At 40.1% G+C, this 19422-nt stretch overlaps 1 protein-coding gene across 1 annotated transcript; it reads right to left on the reverse strand.

Moving 5' to 3' along the window:
• Positions 1–375: 375 nt before the first annotated feature.
• Positions 376–17340, reverse strand: LOC140195681 (ADP-ribosyl cyclase/cyclic ADP-ribose hydrolase 2-like). The gene is made up of 6 exons (XM_072254397.1): positions 17257–17340; positions 15275–15404; positions 9141–9276; positions 7533–7615; positions 3655–3731; positions 376–472 (listed from the first exon to the last, which is right to left on the reverse strand). The coding sequence occupies exons 1-6, from the start codon at positions 17280–17282 to the stop codon at positions 376–378; spliced, it is 549 nt and encodes a 182-aa protein (XP_072110498.1). The 5' UTR covers positions 17283–17340.
• Positions 17341–19422: the final 2082 nt, after the last annotated feature.

Consider the following 19422-nt stretch of genomic DNA (forward strand, 5'->3'; position numbering starts at 1 on the left):
TTACAAAAGAAATGCCAATAAAAGTTGTCTCCCTGTCATTTCTACGTTTTAATAACAAATGTTTTTTCTAAAATTATGATTATAAAGGAATGTGTGTTTGTTATGTTTTCTAATCACAAGTCTTCAAATGTGATTGCTTATATCAAATATCTATTTGCATTACCTTAACAGAAATCAGAATTGTATATTACATAAATGTTAATACCTACGTTAAAAAGCGTAACCACAAATTAATGCAGTCTTTCTTGATTATATATGCAATTATTTGTTACTTACTAAATTCAAATTTCTTTTCCTGGGGATAACTTACGAATTAAATGTTGTTTCATTTGAAAGAGAGGTTTCATTTTGACGTAAAATACTCGAAAATTTACTTTACCTATCAGGACCTTCAATGCTGTCCATGACCCAGACATGTACTTGAGAAATACTGCTTTTATTCCAATTGGGTAGCTCAAATTTTGCAAAAAATCTGCAAAAAGGGAAGTATTAAGTCTTTTGTGTCATAAGAGAATATGACCTATTTTACATTATCTGGTCCCTGATGTTATTTGATTCTCCATCACACTGACATTCTTGTGTTTTATGTTCTATTTAAGGTTATTCTGGACCAGCACTCATCACTGAGTACTGGATTCGAGTTCTGTGTGCTCAAGTCCCGAGTAAGCTCTTAGTTTGATTATTCTTTAAATCTACATCATTAATTTCTACTATCGAGTCTTGAGTTTATCTGCACCTGGATCTGCTTATCTGAAGGTTGTAACAATTCAAGTATCTGTTCAATTACATTTTAAACATTGCAATTATATTGACTCTGCCACCTGCTTTTTCATATAACCATCACCCTGTGTGTGGAAAATCTTGCCCCTCAGACCTCCTTAAAATGATCTCCTCTCACCCTAAACCTATGAATTCTCTCATTACACCACCCCCCAACTTCAGGAAAAAGCCTCTGATGATCTACTCTACCTATGCCCTTCATAATTATATAAGACCCCATAATGTCACTCCTCATCCTACAGTGAGAACAAACCAGCCTATCCAAACTCCTATAAGCCCTCCATTGCAGGCAAATTCCTAGTGAATCTCTTCTGCACTCTTTCAAATGTTACTCTATCCTTCCTGGAGGGTGAAACCACATCTGTACACAAAACATCAAGAGTGGCCAGACCATTGTCTTGGCCAACTTATTACTGACACTCGGAAAGAAAACATTGTAGGCAGATGGGGCATGGATGTATTATCTTCAGCATATTAGTGTTTGTGGTTATGATATTACTTCAGTTTGCTCCGTGGAAGAGTCAATTTGGTCTTATAGGTTACAGGGAGAAGGCCAGGAACTGGGGTTGAGGAGGAGAAGAAAAAAGGCTCAGCTATGATTGAATGGCAGAGCAGACTTGATTGGCCAGAAGGCCTAATTCTGCTCCTATGTCTTATGGTCTTACGGAAAGGGGAGAAGTCTTTTGAATGTAGGCTATTGCGACACAATATTTGAAATGAATGCAAGTATATGCAAGTATATCCTGCTCCTCCGACACCTCCCTGTCTAACTGTCTGCCGCTTTCAGGGATCTTAAGATTTGTTAACCAATGGCCCTCTGTTCCTCAATTTTCTTTAGGGCCTTACCATTCACGATGCATATCCTGCCCTACTCTCCCAAAGTAAAAACATGTTACGTATCAGGATTAAATTCACCTGCCATTTTGTTAAACAATCAATATCATTCTGGAGTCCTTGAGTACCATCTTCACTATCAATACCATCACCAAATTTCATGTCATATGTAATCTTGCTATTCATATCTCCCATCTTCATATCAAAACCATGGATTGTATATACCAAACTGATGATACCAGCACCTATCACTGTAGTACACTGCTGGTGTCAGACTTCCAAATACAAAAGAAACCCCTCTTGGGACTCAAAAGTTTGCTTCTAAAATGTAAGGGTTCAAGCTTCAGATATTTAAAAGTATCCTGCTAATTTCCATCATTTTCCACTCTCTTTAATAAAACTGATCCTGGTATTTGGTTTTGAGATATGGCTGATGAGCCAAGGCTGCCTGGCTTTCTATGTCCAATATTTTGGTTCCTTTCAGGGCACTATGAGCCCTGTGGTTCTGAGATGTGAGGTTCAATTACAATTGATTCTGATTGGGGGCCTAATGTTTGGAGTTTTTTTTTTTGCTTGGAATTTAAATCCAAGTCATGGTGAAAAGGAGAGATGTGTCCTTTTAAAAGCAATAATGACTGAAGAATGACTGCAACCTCTGAATTTTAGGGTGGAATCCATGAGTTACAGAATAATGGCTAGTTATGGATAAAGTATCAATGAACTGCACTTATTAATATAGACCATCATTAAGTTAATGCATTATAAATGGTTATGTAGGGAATCTGAATTTTACAGGCATTACTATTCTTCATATCATTGCAAGTTCAGAGGGTTGCCATTTTATCTAGGTAGAATCAAAGTTCTTTGTCTCCATGGTTTCTTGTCTTGACATTTCAATTACATCATTGACATTCCTTCTCCTTTGCCCTTGGTTACTTTGCTTTGTTAGGTAGCTGCCCAATTCCTTGATCTTCTATCACAGCAGGTGCAGAAGCAATAGGGTCTTCGAGCTTTAGGTACTTAACTAGAGTTCTTAGTTTTTAGACTTGTAACTACACTGTTAGTGGCTTATTCAGAAGTCCCTATGACTTATCTGTTCAGCTGCTTGGGCCTCAGAATTTAGATGTTCAGTTACCAGAGAACTCAATCATTAGACAACCACAGAGAGCCCAAGATATTGGTACTGAACCTCTGAGCTCCTAGCTGTTAAGTACTCAGCTGTAGGACACTCAACTTTTCAAAGCCAAACACCATTTACTGTATTCTTGTTAATAGCATATGTTCAGAACATCATTTAATCAAATTTCCTAGAATGCTTCGAAACAAAAAAAAGGTACTCTAATAAGGGAGCAGCAGTTGAAGCTTGGAGCAATTTAGTGTGAGAAATTGATGGTTCCAGTGTGAGTTGAAACTGTGAAAATTGGTGATGTGATTGATAGCCAGGAGGACTGGGAAATGCAGGAGGAAGGTGAGATTGGGGCTAATAAACATACATGGTTGGTTGGAAGCTGGATCTGCACCTTGCAGTCCTGCTGGAAGACCAACCAATGTGGAACTACTAATGCATTCCAGGTTAGTCTTTACCTGCTCCTTATCCATTAGGTCTCAGACTCTAATATCAATTAATGCCATGGATTGACTGCTGATTGAACTCTGCCTGTGTGACACATGAGCTGCTCATTAGGGCAAATTAATGGTGCCTTGAAGGTATACCTGTCCATGCAATTCATCAGCTTAGATGGGCTTCTGAGGAGGCTTATGAACCTCCCATCTCACTACCCCTATCATTTCACCCGCACACATACACAAATCCAAAGTTGGAGAAACTGTTCACAGCCACGTCCATTACAAATACCATATGTTTAGCAATTAAGCCATAGAAGAGACAAATTCTGTCCTAATTTCTGGCCTGTCAGGTGCTGAATTATACAAATTCTGCTTTGGAAGGTGATTGTTGATTCAGTTAGGATATTCCATAGACAATTCATAAGATAAACTTTCACAAGTTGATTCTACAAGTTATGATATCCATTCTCTTACCCATCTTTTGGAAAAGTTCCATCAGAAATCGAGCCATTCAGCATCACGCTCACAATTCCCTCTGCCCCCCTTGAATACTGAAATTATAGTGACATGTAAATTGAATCATTTCAGAAGTTTCATAAGATTTTCCAAAAGCTGCTCAACAGTAAGTCACAAGAACAAAACAGTTTGGAGTAAACATGAAAAAATAGCTTATTTTTAATATAAGGACAATAGGGATAAGATGAAATTTGGATAGCAAATCGTTGAATTATTTTTTCTTTCCTGTAGACAATATACAAACTCTTCAGAGGAGGATTATTAACAAAAGACAAAAGATTGATTAACATTCTTTGTCACATGTGCTTTGAAACAGCAAAACATCCAGTGAAATGCATTGTTTGCATCAAATCAGCAAAGATTATGCTCTGCAGCCTGCAAGTGCTGCCATGATTCCAGTGCCAACATAGAATGGCCACAACTTATTAACTCTAACCATCCATCTTTGGAATGTGGGAGGACCTAGAGGAAACCCATACAGTCATGGGGAGAATGTACAAACTCTTTGCAGGCTATGGTGGAAATTGAACCCTGATCAGTGACTACTAGTGCTATAAAGTAATGCGCTAACTGCTACACCACCATATGCATCACTGGTTTGGTCCAATGTTATCCCCAATTACTTGTCTTAATATCTTCAAATCTTCATTGTCACAGAACTTCATTTGACTTGTTTTCAATTATATAGATAATAGGTAGATAGTTACTTTATTGATCCCAATGGAAATTACAGTGCCACAGTAGCACTACAAGTGCACAGATATAAATGTTAGAAGATAAACAGAACGGATAAAAAAGTTAGTTATCACGAACAGTCTCCTCCCCGTCTCTAGGTTGACTCATTGTAGAACCTAATGGCCAAGGGTAAGAATGATGTCATATAGCATTCTTTGGAGCAGCGCAGTTGTCTTAGTCTACTACTAAAAGTGCTCCTCTGTTCAGCCAAGGAGGCAGGCAGAGGGTGAGAAACATTGCCCAGAATTGTCAGAATTTTCCGTAGGGTCCTTTGTTCTACCACAGTCTCCAGTGTGTCTAGTTTGACTCCTATAACAGAGCCAGCCTTTCTGAACAGTTTATTGAGCCTTTTGGCATCAGCTGTGTTGATGCCATTGCCCCAGCACATCACCGCATAGAAGACTGGTAGAACATGTGAAGGAGAGGCCTGCATACTCCAAAGGACCTCAGTCTCCTCAGGAAGTAGAAGAAACTCAGGCCCTTCTTGTACACAGCCTCTGTGTTGGTGCTCCACCCGTCTGTCATCCAGGTGCACCCCCAGGTACTTGTGGGTCCTCACCACATCCACGCCCTCACCACCAATAGTAACAGGGAGTAACGCAGGCTTCATCCTCCTAAAGTCCATCACCTTCTCCTTTTTCTTATTAATATATTGTCTTTCTCTTTCAGAGACTTGAGAATAAAATTCTAGGTGGTCACTCCCTTCTAAACCATATCTAACAAGAGCTAATCCTTCCACTACCAAACATTTCTGTTATCCAAGTGCTGATCTTTTCCTAATCCTTTCCTGATAAATGCTGTTCTTCCCTTAATCCCTTCCCAAATCCCCTTGCCATTCTCCCACAAACAAAAGAAAATCTGCAGATGCTGGAAATCCAAGAAACACACTCTCAAAATGCTGGAGGAACCCAGCGGGCCAGGCAGCATCAATGGAAAAGTGAAATGTCAACATTTTGTGCTAAAACTCTTCAGTCCTGCTGAAATGCCAAGTTCCTCCAGCATTTTGTGTGTGTTGTTTGCCACCCACCCATGTTTGATTGCCACACTTTGTTCAGATGCTGATGTCAAATGTCAATTTCCAGCCAGAGCAGTGTTAATGCTCCAGTGTAGGTGTTATTTGGCCTTTTCTCTCAACACCTCCCTTGTGCATATCTCCCTAATCTTCCCCCCTCTGTTGACACTATTGGGCTACCACCTGAGTTCCCAAACCCACCCGTACCTTCATATTACATACATGACACTGGCATCTCTTCATGTGATGCTCTCCCCTTTCCCCTAACATTGAGCTTCTTGCCATGTCTCCAGCTCCTCTCTACTCCCTGAAGAAGAACTCTTTGGTCATTGTTTAGTTGAAATAGATGGATCTTTTTTAACCTGGGAAGGTGTAAATAGTGGAGTTCTAGCCATCAGTTAGTTACTAGCTATACAAATGAGATGGAGGGAGAAGCACAGTGTAAGGTATTCACGTTTTCTGCTGACATAGCAATAGGTTTGAGGACATGTTGATATGAGGATATTTGGAATCAGTAACAGAATATACGTATATAGGTTGAGCGAGCAAGCAAAAATGTTGGCAAATGGAGTCAATGCAGGAATCTACCAGACTTCAGAAAAACAAAACTTGAAAAAACCAAGAAAACATAAATACAGAAGTATTGTTACAGTTGTACATGGTGTCAGTGGGACTGCCCCTCAAGTACTGTGTATAATTTTGGAGATCGAACAAAGAGATTCATTCTGCTAATTACTAGTGTGAGACAATTGAACTGCAACCTGCTAAAATGTTAGCCTTGTTTTCTTTGGAGTTTAGAAGATTGAGCCTGTATCCACTGAAGCACGATGTACATGTTGAGATGTTTCCACCAATGGGAAAGTCTTAAGGTAATAGGATGTCATATAAAATGGAAGCCCTAGGAATTACTTCTTGTGAAAGGAGGAGAATCTCAGAAATTCTCTACCTTGGAGGGATGTGGAGGTTAAAGTACTGCAGGCCTTTAAAGAGAGTAAGATACACTTTTGAAAGATCCAGGAATTGAGAAATATGTAGAACTTGCACAGAAGAGCAGTTGAAGTCTGGGGCAGATCAGCCAGGAGTATGATGGGGTTGGTTTGAAAGGTCAAGTAGCCTAGTACTGCCCTGGCTATCTTGTGATCTTGTGCATTCTTCCACACTAAGGCTGGTTTTCACCTCTGTTTTGCCTTGTACTACCTCAAAGAACGCATCTATATGGATGGCATGTAAAATACTGATTTTTATTGTGCCTCAGTACATGTCACAATAATAAAACCAATTTATCAATTTAATATTCTACCTCTCCCTCTACCTTTCACAAAGGTACTCTTTCAGCTTCCATTAACTACTGCAAGCAAGGCTGAATCCATTGTATATAATGCTTTGGGTCTTTGGAAGGGCAGAGTATTGCTTTCAAGAGGTCCAGCACAAAACTCGTTTGCCCACCCTTCCTTGCAGAGTATCACCACAGCACACTTTTAAATGGCCAAGCTTTCTACTCCCATGAAGGGAAATACTGCATAAAGAAGAAGGAAAGACTTTGAAAGGTGTGAATGAAAAAGCATGTTGCACTGACATGGGATTATAAATTTGATTCATTTTACTAGAAAGCTTGAATTAGGCACCACATATAGAATGCACAACCAGAACACTGGCACGAGGACATCACAAAATCGGTTCTCGAGTTTAATCTTAATTTCACTACTTGTACAGTCTGCCAAAATCCAGCATGTATTCTGCTCATTTTTACTATGAACAAGCTGAGAAAAGTGTCTGCAATATCACCCTAACCCCGAACTAATTCAAAGCTGAACAAACATGAAAATGCAATACTAAATATAATAAATTCAATGCTAATTAACAATTATGTTATAACTTAAAATGATGCAAGTATATGTTTTTCAACGCTTTTCTGTGTTGCATTGCTGAATTAAAACATAATATGTAATTATAATGAAAGAACTTCCAAAAGTAAGGGTTTGAATGCATTTGTATATTTACAAGAGAGGATTTATTATGCTCTATTGAAGGAGGCAAAGGAAATTTTGATAATAATATAATTAGGAATATTATTCTAAAGGTAACTTACAGATTCAGATGCTATTACCCAAAAGGAATTCACCGGATTATTTTCACATTCAGTTGTAGTGGGACAGGATTGAAAATTGATCCCTGTAAACAATATGAATATGGTAAGGAAAAATAGATCAGCTTATTGTAATTATGGCATCTTATCATCTTACAACCTACACTGATCTTTGCCTTTGCTGTCACTGAACCCTTGAGAATTTTTGACAATCTAACTGATGAAAGACAAGGCTAGCTCGATCACTTTATTTGGTCATCTCTCAGTGGCTGTTCCAAAGAATTGAGCTCATGACGTAGGCTGACACAATGCAACACACTGGGGGAATGCTGCATTTTGACTTTACCATCTTCACGAAAGTATGGTGGTGAATTATAAAAAGCGTCTGGGATTACTGAAGTAAAGTTGTGCTGTCATGAAATTTCAGCCATGATCAGGCACAACTGACAGAATGGCAAAATTCAACACCATCACAAATAACGAAGGAGTTTGGAGAAGGATTATCTGTCTCTCATAATAGATGTAGGAATATATTGGGATAGAGCTTTGAATCTAACAAATACCCTTGGCTTTGGGGCTTTGCATTTCCTTTCCATGATTCGTCATTTATGTATTTTGAAGTAAGAAAGATTTTCTGGAAATGTAGATGCTTTGGTTAGCTGGAGAATAGAATGTAGTTTCGATCTCTGTACTTGAAGAAGGTCGTGCTGGACAAGAAATGAGTACTGTGTAACTTTAAAAGATTCCATCCCTGACTGAAGGAATCTATAACTAGCAGTTGAGGAATCTTGGCATGTATCCACTGAAGTTTAGAAAAATGGGAATGGGTGACATTGCTACTACACATGGGATTTTTGTCAGATGAAATACTGTGAAACAGTTTCCTCAGAGTAGGGAGTCTAGAACTAGGGTACATAATAGCAAAGGTCGGAGTGGAGAATAGAGTGGGGGGGGGGAAAGATTTGTTTATTATAAGGAGAAATTGATATTCCTGCCATCAGATATGAGGCTACCGAGATGGAATTTAAGGTGTTGCTCCTCCACCCTGAGGGTGGCCTCATCATGGCACAACAGGAGGCCATGGAATGACATGTCAGGACAAGAATGGGAATCGAATTAAAATACTTGGCCATCAGGAAGTCCCGCTTGTGCTTGATGGTGCGGTGGTGCATGATGAAGTGGTCCTCTAATTTACAATGGGTCTCACTAATGCACAAAAGGCAGCATTGGGAGCTCCAGACACAATAGCTGACCCCAGCTGAAAGAGTATTCTGTGCATGATTAACATATTAGAAAAGATAGCATTAATTTGTAAGATTGTGTGAATTCATATGCATTAATAATGTTTAATTATCAGACTTAATAGTAATGTTTCTATTCACAATGGAAGTGTATGATATCAGATATAATAAATGAATTAAGATTTGTTAAATGTCATAATTGAAATCTATGCTTGAAAATATAGAAAGCATCCAAAAATATAGATATTCTATTATTAAATATTAATATTCTTTAGTTATATAATTAATAAAATGTACTTTTAGTTGGTTGAAACCCTACATAGTATTGTCGATCAGAATGCTAAACCTGTGCAGGAGCTGTGTAACTCACCTGGAGCTTCAAGCTGTCCACACCAGTCCAAATTATCTGCCATATATCCAATCAGAGTGTCACCCAAAGGCATCATTCTTTTCGTTTTATCAGAATATTGGTGTACAAGAGGTTTGGTGTTTTCCCAGAATAATGCCTGTAATTAAGAGTCAGAGAATCAAACGGCACAGAAGCAAGCGCTTCGGGTCACCACATCAATACCAACTATTAAATGTGCATTGACACTAATCCATTCAACTCAACATCCTTCCTATAATGGGGTAACCAGAACTGAATGCAATACTCCAAACTTGAGTTTTATAAAGCTGCAAGATAACTTTCCAACTCTTGAACTCAGTTGATCAACTAATAAAGGCAAGCATGCCATATACCTTCTTTACCACTCTTAGCCACTTTCAGGGAGCCCTAGACAAAATCCTTCTGCATATCAACACATTTAAGGGTCTAGCTATCAACAGTGTATTGTCCTTTTACATTTGGTTTCTCAAAGTGCAACACTTCACATTTTGCATCTGCTATTTCTCTCCCCATATCTATAAATGATCCACAGTATATCCTGCTGCATCCTTTGCTAGCCTTCTACGCGATCCACAACACCACCAGTCTTCATATCACCTGAAAACTTACTAACTCACCATCTATGTTTTCATCCACGTCATTTATATAGATCACAAACAGCAGAGATACCTTGCCAAACACCATTGGTCACAGACCTCCAATTAGAATAAATCCTATCGTCTTTTATGAGCAAGTCCCTTCTAAATCCAAATGACCAATTCACCATTGGTCCCATTCAACTTAAATCTTCTGCATACATCTCTGTTAAGGGACCTTGTCAAATGTCTTACTAAAAGTGGAAACATCGTCTGTTCATTTCCATAGATGCTGCCTGACCTGCTGAGTTCCTCCAGCGTGTTGTGAGTGTTGCTTTGACCCCAGCATTTGCAGATTATTTTGTGTTTGTCTTACTAACATCCATGTAAATAATATCCACAGCCCTACCCTCATCAATTTGTGTGGTCACCTCCTTGAAAAACTTTTGACAAGGTCCCTTTGACTTTTCCTGCAAAAGGCCATGGCTTTTGAAATGTTCATTCTATAAATCTTAAGCCTATTGATTCTCTCCAGAACTCAGCAGCTTATAGTTTTCAGGATTATCCCTTTATCTGTTCTTGAATAATGGAAAAATGTCAACTATTTTCCAGACATCTGTGACCTCAACTGTGACTAGAGAGTGCATGAAGCTATTAGTCAAGGCCCTAGAAATCTCATATTTTGTCTCTCTCAATAACCTGGGATACTGTATATCCCATCAGACCCTAAAGATTTATCCATATTAATGTTCTTTAAGAGATACAACATATCTTCTTTATATTGAAATGTTCTAGCATGTTGACATGCTCCACACTGATTTATATAAATAATGAATAACAAGGCTCTCCACACCAACCCTCATGGCACACCATTAGTCACCAGCTTCCATTCCAAGAAACAACTATTAAGTTCATGTTTATTGTCATTTGACTGTACATATATATAACCAAACGAAACGATGTTCCTCCGGATCATGGTGCACCCACAATATATATATCACACGCAGCACAGAAAACTGAATATTACCACAAGTAAGTTCATAAAATATAATTTCATAAAATAAAAGAGTAAGAGAAAGTTCATAAAATAAAGAAGTGAACAGTATACTAAACTTTAAACAGCTTGCTCTCCTAGTGATGGCACCTCTGTGGAGCAGGGTATTCATTAGTCTCACACTTTGGGGGAAGAAACTGTTACCCAGTCTGGCAGTCCTAGTCCTGATGCTCCTATACCTCCTTCCTGATGGTAGTGGGCCAAAGAGATGATGGGGATGAGTGGTAGGGATCCTCAGGCCCTTCATATAAATGCTCCTGGTAACTTTGCACTCTACCCCTGAACCAATTTTGAATTTAGCTGACTACCTCAACCTGGATTCTATGGAAGCTAACTTTTCTGGCCAGCCTGCCAGGTGGGACCTCGTAGAAGGCCTTGTTCAAGTCTAAATAGATAACACCCTAACCTCATCTATCCTGTTGATGACCTCTTCATCAAGTACACTGTCTGATGCACAAAGCCATACTGACTCCTCCTAATCAAATTCTGCCCATCCAAATGTTAGTAGATCCAGTCCCTCAGAAATCCTTCTCGTAACTTCCCCACCATTGATGCCAGGCTGACAGGCCTTTAATCCCCTTGTTACCCTTCATAAACAGTACAACAACATTAGAGTCCCTCCATAAACTCAAGAGATTCTGCAGATGCTGGAGATCTTGAGCAACACATACAATGCTGGAGGAACTCAACGTGTCAGGCAGCATCTACGGAGGGAAATAAACAATCAAGATTTCAGGCTGAGACCTTTCATCAAGACTGGAAAAGAAGAGGGCAGAAGCTAGAATACAAATGTGGGGGGAAGTGATAGATAAGACTAGGTGAGTTGGTGTGGGAGAGTGGATGAAGTACGAAACTGGGAGGGGGATAGGTGGAAGAGATAAAGGGCTGAAGAAGGAGGAATCTAATAGGAGAGGACAGTGGACCTTGGAAGAAAGGAAAGGAAGAAGGGAACAAAAAGGAGGTGATGGGCAGGTGAGAAGAGAAAGGGTGAGATGGTAACCAGAACGGGGAATGGAAAAAAATAAGGAAGAGGGTAATGGAGGAGTTATTACAGGACTTTGAAGAAGTCGATGTTCATACCATCATGTTGGAGGCTTCCCAGATGGAATATAAGGTGTTGTTGAGTTTGGCCACATCACAGCCACAGAAGAGGCCCTGAATAGACATGTCAGAATAGGAATAGAAAGTCAAATTGAAATGGTACCCATTGGGAGATCCTGCCTTTCTGGAAGACTGGAGGATGAAGGGTGGTTATGAGATGGATCTGGCTGGCAAGAATAAGGAAAACTCCACATTCTCTAGATTCTGGTCAAGATGGTGCCAGTACACAGTTCCTTGGGTGACATCAGCAGATGGTCAATGTCTTCAATTATTTCACTTTTTCAACATCTTCTGCTTGTTCTTTTTGTCTTGGATGTGTTTCAGAAACTGTTGGAGCCTGTGACGTGCAGTTTGGAATTCGATCAAATGATCTAGCGCTCTGCTGTGTCCAGGTGCCTCGTGGAGTTTGGGTGCGGGGCCATGATCAACTCCATTTTGAAGCATCGAGGAAGATTGAAACATCGAGGTGAATGTGAAGGAGGTCAACAGTCGCTCTCCATGGAGACCATGGGGTCGGTGGCGTTCGGACCCAGTGTGGCGGACACCCTTCACAGGAGAACTGAGTTTGTGCAGCTACTCTCGTCGATGCTAATGGGAGGATATTTTTGAAATTCTGAGATTTATGTGATTATTGAACTCTAGTTTATATTAGCCTCCTTCAGTTTTCTATGTTTTCTGTCTTGTTGTCAGTTGGCAGGTGGGCGATGTTACTTTTTGTGTGAAGGAGGGGTTGGGGATTTGGGGTCTGATGTTCTTGTTGGTGTTTTTCTGTGTGGGCAACCTGCTAGTTTCTGTGTGTGAGAAAGGGGTTGGAGTTTGATGCTATTGTCAATGTTCTTTGTACCAAGGGAGGGGGGTTTGGGGTTTGATGTTCTAGCTAACATTTTCCGTGTGGGTGATCCGTTAATTTTTGTTTGCAAGACTGGGGGTTGGGGTTTGGGATTTGATGTTCTGGCTGCTGTTTTCCGTGAGGGTGATCTGTTAATCTTTTGTGTGAGGGAGGAAGTTGGGATTTGTGAGTTATGTTTCATTTTCTTTTTTGTGCAGGGGAGGGGTTGATGTCTTTTCTATCAACAAATCCTATGGGTTTTTTTTTGTATTTAATGACTATCTGGAGAAGATGAATATCAGAGTTGTATTGTACATACATATTTTGACAATAAAATGAACTGTTGAACCTTTATTAAAAGTGCAAAGGAAAACAAGACCCTTGAGAGATCAGCAGGGCTGCCTGTGTCTCTAGCCACACATGGGTGGAATTTTGAATGGATGTATTCCCTCAGAGAAAGAGGGAACAAGTAGAAATGTTTTGGAGAACAATCATATTATCTGGGAGGAGATACTGGCAGACTTACAGCGCATTGAGATAAATGAATCCCCAGGGCTTGGTTGAGTGCAACCTCAGACTTTGTGGGAGGCTAGAGAAGAAATTACAGAGGACCTTGCGGCAACATCAGTCATTGGTGATGTTCCCCAAGATTGGAGCGTCTCCGTGCAAAACACACAAAATGCTGGAGGAACCTATAAATGCTATCATAATTATACTTGCTCTTGAATTCTATGCTCCAGTAAATTAAAGCTAGTATCCTATTTGCTTTCCTTACACCTTATCTACCATGTTGCCACTTTCAGGGATTCTTGGACTTGTAGCCAAGATGTTTCTGTTCTTCAGTATTCCCTTGGACGTGACTGTTCATTGTGTTCATTAATGCTGTCCATTAAGGCCTTACCCTTATTGTTGCTCCCAAAGTGCATCAGCTCACACTTATCAGGATTAAATTCCATCTGTCATTGCTCAGCCATTTTACCAGTTAATCAATACACTCCTTTAGCCCAGATTATCTTTTCACTGTCAACAACACCATCAGGGGGGCAGAGCAAAGTCAAGTTGGCGCTAAGCAGCAACTCCTTTGCTTGCATCTTCGGTAACAACTCTATTTCTATCTTTGATATCTCTTTTTTTTCTTTTCAAGGTTCTTTTGAAGACCCTAACTTGGAAGTTACACTTTGACTTCGGTTCTTTGCGGGAATGGGACCTGCTCTCAGGGCCTCATGACTGGCTGCTTTTTGATATCCCAAGGTTGCGGCCTGGAAGACTAGTGTGCCTTCAGGGAGACGTGCTGACTCAAGGCTGGTGCCCATGACTGAGGGGTCGTGGGAGAACACAGAACATCAGGAGCAGCGGGTTAACTGCCGTGGGTTGTGTATCCAGAGTTCTGAGCCTTTCCGGGGTGGACTCTCTGGGCGCAGAACTCGGGAAAAGCGACACAAGAGACTTTTAACATCGTAAATCAATGAGTTGTTTGTTATGTCTCCCCTCTCACTGTGAAACTGGGACATGTCTTTTTCCCTTATTAGGGAGAGAGAGACTGTGATATGTCGAATTACCGGGTAAAGGAGCAGTCGTGGTACTGCAAATCTTTGTCTTTATTGACACTTGCTGCACGCTTGAGTGCTCAGTAGAAGGTGCTGATGCTTTTTTGTTAGTGGGGGTGATTGCCTTGCTACTGCTTGTGCGTGGGAGGGGAGAGCTGGGGGGGCTTTGGGGCTCTAACGTTTAATTCTTTGGGGCACTCCTCTGTTTCCTCTGATGCCTGCAAAGAAAAAGAATTTCAGGATGTATATTGTATACATTTCTCTGACATTAAATGTACCTATTGAAATCTACTGAATTTTAGTGTTATTTACAAACAAACTTATCACACTTCCTGCAAGTGACAAACGTCAAGGTTCCTAGCACTGGTCACAGACTTCCAATCACAGAAACAAATCTCTATGATCACTTCTTGTTTGTTAAGCTAATTTTCGATCCAATTTTTCAACTTGCCTTAAATCTCAGATGCACAAACGTTTTGGACCAATTACTCTTGTGGGATTATACAGTATGATCCCTCAATATGCAGTCTATATGGCCTTAATGAAGTCCACATAGACCACATAAAGCATACTGTTGTCATCAATGCATTTTGTTAACTCTGGAAAAATTGATTGAACAGAATTTCCTACTAATAAAGCCTCACGAACATCCTTTTATTAATTCTCACTTTCCAGTTGTAGTTCAATCCTGCCTCTTAGGAGGAAAACAGTTCACTGAAATTTAATAGCCAAAGAAAATGCTGTTCAAAACAACTGTAGAAATTGGTTAACTCCGATACATACTACTAGATAGTCCTCTAACACACTGCCATACTGATTTTGGCAGAGCTTAGACAAAATGGCACAAAATAAGAAACTGTAAATGCATTTAATGTTTTAAAATAACAGAATTAATTTTGTTTTACTTCACTCTACTAAAATACCAAGGTATAAGGGCTGAGCATGCATATACATTTATTAGACAATCTCTCCTGTTACTCAAGGAATTTTGCATTATCAATTAGCCTCACCTCATTTTGGGGGATCTTGTGAAATGCCAGCCTGATAAAAGTCTCATAGTTAGTAGGACTGACGTTGCATGGGTCTTTATAAACAAAGGCATTTTGAAATGCTTCCCAGATTTCTGTGCAGTTCTTCTCTCTGAAATGGAATGAAAAATCTCAAATATTCTTTCACAATCAATAATTGATCACCCACCTTCCTCTGTCTCCAAACCACACCTGTAACCCTTCCCTTCCTGGTTCCACCTGCCTGCTATCCTTCACCCTTCCTCAGCCCACCCATTATCTAGCAGCTACTGCCTCACTCACTTACACTGCCTCTCTTCCGGCTGCACTTAGTCCTAACGCAGGGTCTCCCTCCGAAACACTGACAATTCTCTTCCTCCAGCAGCTTGTTCTTTTTTTGCTTCATATTCCAGCATCTGCAGTCTCTTGTGTCTACGGAGATTTGTTTTTAATTTTTGTTAGCCATAGGTGAGGTATTGCAAAGGACAGACCAAAGAACAGTTAATGTTGTAACATTATTTAAGAATATTAGCAGGGACAAGCCAAGAAACTACAGGCTGGTGAGCCTAACACCAATGGTGGGAAAATTATCAAAAGGGATTCTAAGTGACAGGATTTATTTGCATGGAGAAACCAAAGACTGATTAGGGATAGTTAGTGTGGATATCGTCACTTAAAGTAAAATTGGATAGCTATATGGACAGGAAAGGAATGGAGGGTTATGGGCTGAGTGCAGGTCGGTATATGGTTATGTTTGTCTGTGAAAAGTATCATGCCTCACATCTTTGAAAAGGTGACGAAGTGGACTGACATGGTAGAGTGGTCTGGAAGGTTAGAGCATCTGGGACCTAGCAAATTAGCTGATGACCAATCAGTGAAAGTCATCCTGGCATTGGTTTCAGCTGACCACTAAGTGCTGATTGTTTTGGCTCACCAGGCAGAGGGCGGGATTATAGTTTGATTTCCCATATTGGAGACCTGTTACTAGTGGCGTGCTGCAGGATCAGTCCTCTTTTGTCTGTCATAAATATTATTTGGATGAGAATATAGGCAGTGTGATCAGCAGGTTTGCAGATGTCACCAAAATTGGTGGTTTAGTGGGCAGTGAAGATGTTTGTCTATGGTTGTAACAGGATAGCGACAAAGTAGAAAAGTGGGCCAGGGAATGGCAGGTGGAGTTCTACTCAGACGAGTTAAACCTGGCAGGATATTCACAGTGAATGGCAGGGCTTTGCAAAATGTTGTTCAAGGGAGAGGCCTTAGCAATGCTGGTAGACAGAGTGGTGAAGGAGGTCCATGACATGCAGATTCAGCCAGAGAGGATGCAGTAAAGAATCACAGAAGTGTTTCCTGGATAGCAAGGCTTGAGGTACAAGGAAATTTTGGATAGGCTGAGACTATTTTCCTTGGAGTGAAGGAGGCTGAGAGGTGACATGATAGAAGTATACAGAAGTATAAGAGGCATAAATAGGGAAGATAGCAGAGTCTCTCACCCCTGAGAGGTGTGCTGAAAACTAGAAGGCAAAATTTTAAGGTGAGGGAGGAGGTTAAAAGGCTATCCAAGACATGAACTCTTCACAAGAAGTGTAGTTGGTATCTGTAATGAGCTGCCAGATGAGGTTGTAAATACAGGGCGGTAACAACACTTAAGAGGCATCAGTACAGGTAGTTTAATGAACAGGGCGTATAGACATAAGGAAGTTTCCCTTCCCTTGCTTCATAGAATAAACAGTGAATTTATTATTCACTGGTATTAGTGATACTGTGGTATTAATAGGTGAAATTAAAAAGCAAGATTGCGCAAAGGCTGTACTGCAGTCTTTGTGCAGTGTATCCGAAATAATGTTTTGGGACAGGATGTTGAATGACTTCTCAAAGAAGGGGCTGTTGCCACTGAGAGGATACCCACTCCCCATCAACAGTATTCACACTTTTTGACGGCCGTTTGACCGCAGAGGACTCCTGCACTGCTTGCTTGCACTTACTGTCCTTCCTGGTGCTGAGCCGCCATTTCGTTTCTTTCTGTACCTGCGGCATATCCAACTCACTAAGCACGCTGCCTATCAAATGTTCTCCATCTGACACCAAATGGCTAATCGATATGGTAGATACTAAGTCTAGTTCAAAGGAGGAGAAATGGAAAGGCTACTGCATAATTTTTATGGCACTTCCTCTGAAAAAATATGTTCAGCGTTTCCTCTAATTTTTTTTTCTGCTACGTGGACCAACCATTCCTCAGAGCAGGAAGTTCGTGGACTGAAAAATGCACAGCACTTTGTGTTTTTTTGTAATTTTTTAAAATTTACACTATGAATATTTAGAATTGAAATATTAAAAATCACATAACTTTAATTTAACTTATTAAACAAATTCTGATTTGATGGAGACGGATGTGAGAGTACGGAGGAACGTCTAGAAAACTTCTGAAATGCCCGCTTCGCTGCTGCTGCTACTGTGTGGTAACCGGAATCTCCGGAGCAGAAGGCCCTGAAATCCTTGGCTTTGCGTGTTTCAGCGGCCGGTGCGAGGTTGAAGGCGCTCAGCAGAGGATGGCGCTCGGGAGGCTGTATCGGAGAGGCTGGTCGGAAGCTTGAAGTTTTCGGACGGATGGATTCAGTGTCGGCTGTGGTCGGCTGCTTCCAAGGCATCGGCAAGTTGACGGTGCCTGGAGGTTTATGGCAGGGAGTTTCTCCCTTTTGCCGCTTGCTATCGGGGACTCAGGAGTTGATCGACTCGGGGACTTTTGAGACTTTATTTACCGTGTCCATGGTTTGTTCTTCATCAAATTATGGTATTGCTTTGCACTGCTGTAACTATATGTTATAATTATGTGGTTCTGTCAGTGTTAGTCTTTGGTTTGTCCTGTTTTCTGTGATATCACTCCAGAGAAACATTGTATCATTTCTCAATGCATGTATGCATTTCTAAATGACAATAAAAAGAGGACTGTGTGTTCTCATAATCTAGTCTAATCTAATCGAAGGGTATAATGAAATACAGGACAAAAAAAAATCTTTCACTTTTTGTAAACTTTTTATAGCTGCGTCCAATGCCAGGTGCCTAGAAACCAGGCTATGCACACGGGAACATTTCAGTTACTGTGGCTACGTAGCCTAGAGGGAACAGTGATTATGTTTGTGAACAGATGGAGCAATACATCTTTCACTATAATGTAGAACAGTTCTACTCAAGCTCGGCGAGTTGTAACAGAAAAATCAAGAATGTTCTGAATGATGTGCAAGTTCAATCTTGTTGAGCTGATGTTGCCAAATTGCAATGATTGATACTGAGCGCAATAATTAAATATATATCCACCCATTCAGGTTTTAGCAATTAAATAGTTATATAAGGTCACCAGTTACTGAAAATTCTCACCCACTTGAACACACTTACCTAACATAATATTTAAACAATTGCATCAGAAAGAGAATTGCAACATCCACTGAGTTTCTAGCGAAGGTTGGAGCCCTTGAAGCTGGAGGAGGATGGAAAGATAAGAAACTAGGATGTGAATTTAAAAGGCAAAGCATTGCTGGAATCTCATATGGTGCGTCTTAGGTAATTTTCCTATGTTAAAGGCATTCCATTAGTACAGGTTAGGTGCTTTAGGGAGTAAATTTTGTGTGATATATTCCTGAGTACAATATTCGAAAAGCTTGAATAATCCAGCATCTTTGGAACTTTGATGGTATAGGTGCCAAGGAAAGCCAGTTCTGCTCTCTGTTACTCAATAGAAGCATTTAATCTCATTATTTTATAGATTTTTGGCAATAGAAGATTTACAAAAATGAAATCAATCAACACTTCTTCCATGCATGGTGAAAAGCAGACTAAACTCTGAACTACGTTATTTTGCAAAGCTGCATAAAGTATAGAAATGGAATTATTGGAAAAGTGGCTTGCTGCAAAGTAAAGGTGATTACTGCACCAATTACAAGGAAAAGAAATTCTTCCATTGACATTACAGATTTGATAACACTTCCATCATTTATCTATCTTGTTGTTGGATATAGAAGATAAATATTTCTGAATATCTAAACCAATGTTCTGTGAAGTCCACAGCTGAAGTATTCCAGTTTGCCAAATACAGGTGGCATATTTACTCCAGCAAGGACACACGCATGCCCAAGACCAACAAACCTTGGTTATGT

The sequence above is a fragment of the Mobula birostris genome, chromosome 3, assembly GCF_030028105.1.
Source record: "Mobula birostris isolate sMobBir1 chromosome 3, sMobBir1.hap1, whole genome shotgun sequence".
NCBI lineage: Eukaryota > Metazoa > Chordata > Chondrichthyes > Myliobatiformes > Myliobatidae > Mobula > Mobula birostris.

Bases quoted from the DNA above. Each gene is read 5' to 3' on its own strand.
- LOC140195681 (XM_072254397.1), bottom strand. From the start codon at position 17,282: ATGGCGGCTCAGCACCAGGAAGGACA. The intron at 7,616-9,140 runs GTGAGTTACACA...TATTGTTTACAG, and splicing joins TGGACAGCTTGAAGCTCCAG to GGATCAATTTTCAATCCTGT. The intron at 473-3,654 runs GTAAGAGAATGG...CCCTTTTTGCAG, and splicing joins GGAACTTTTCCAAAAGATGG to ATTTTTTGCAAAATTTGAGC.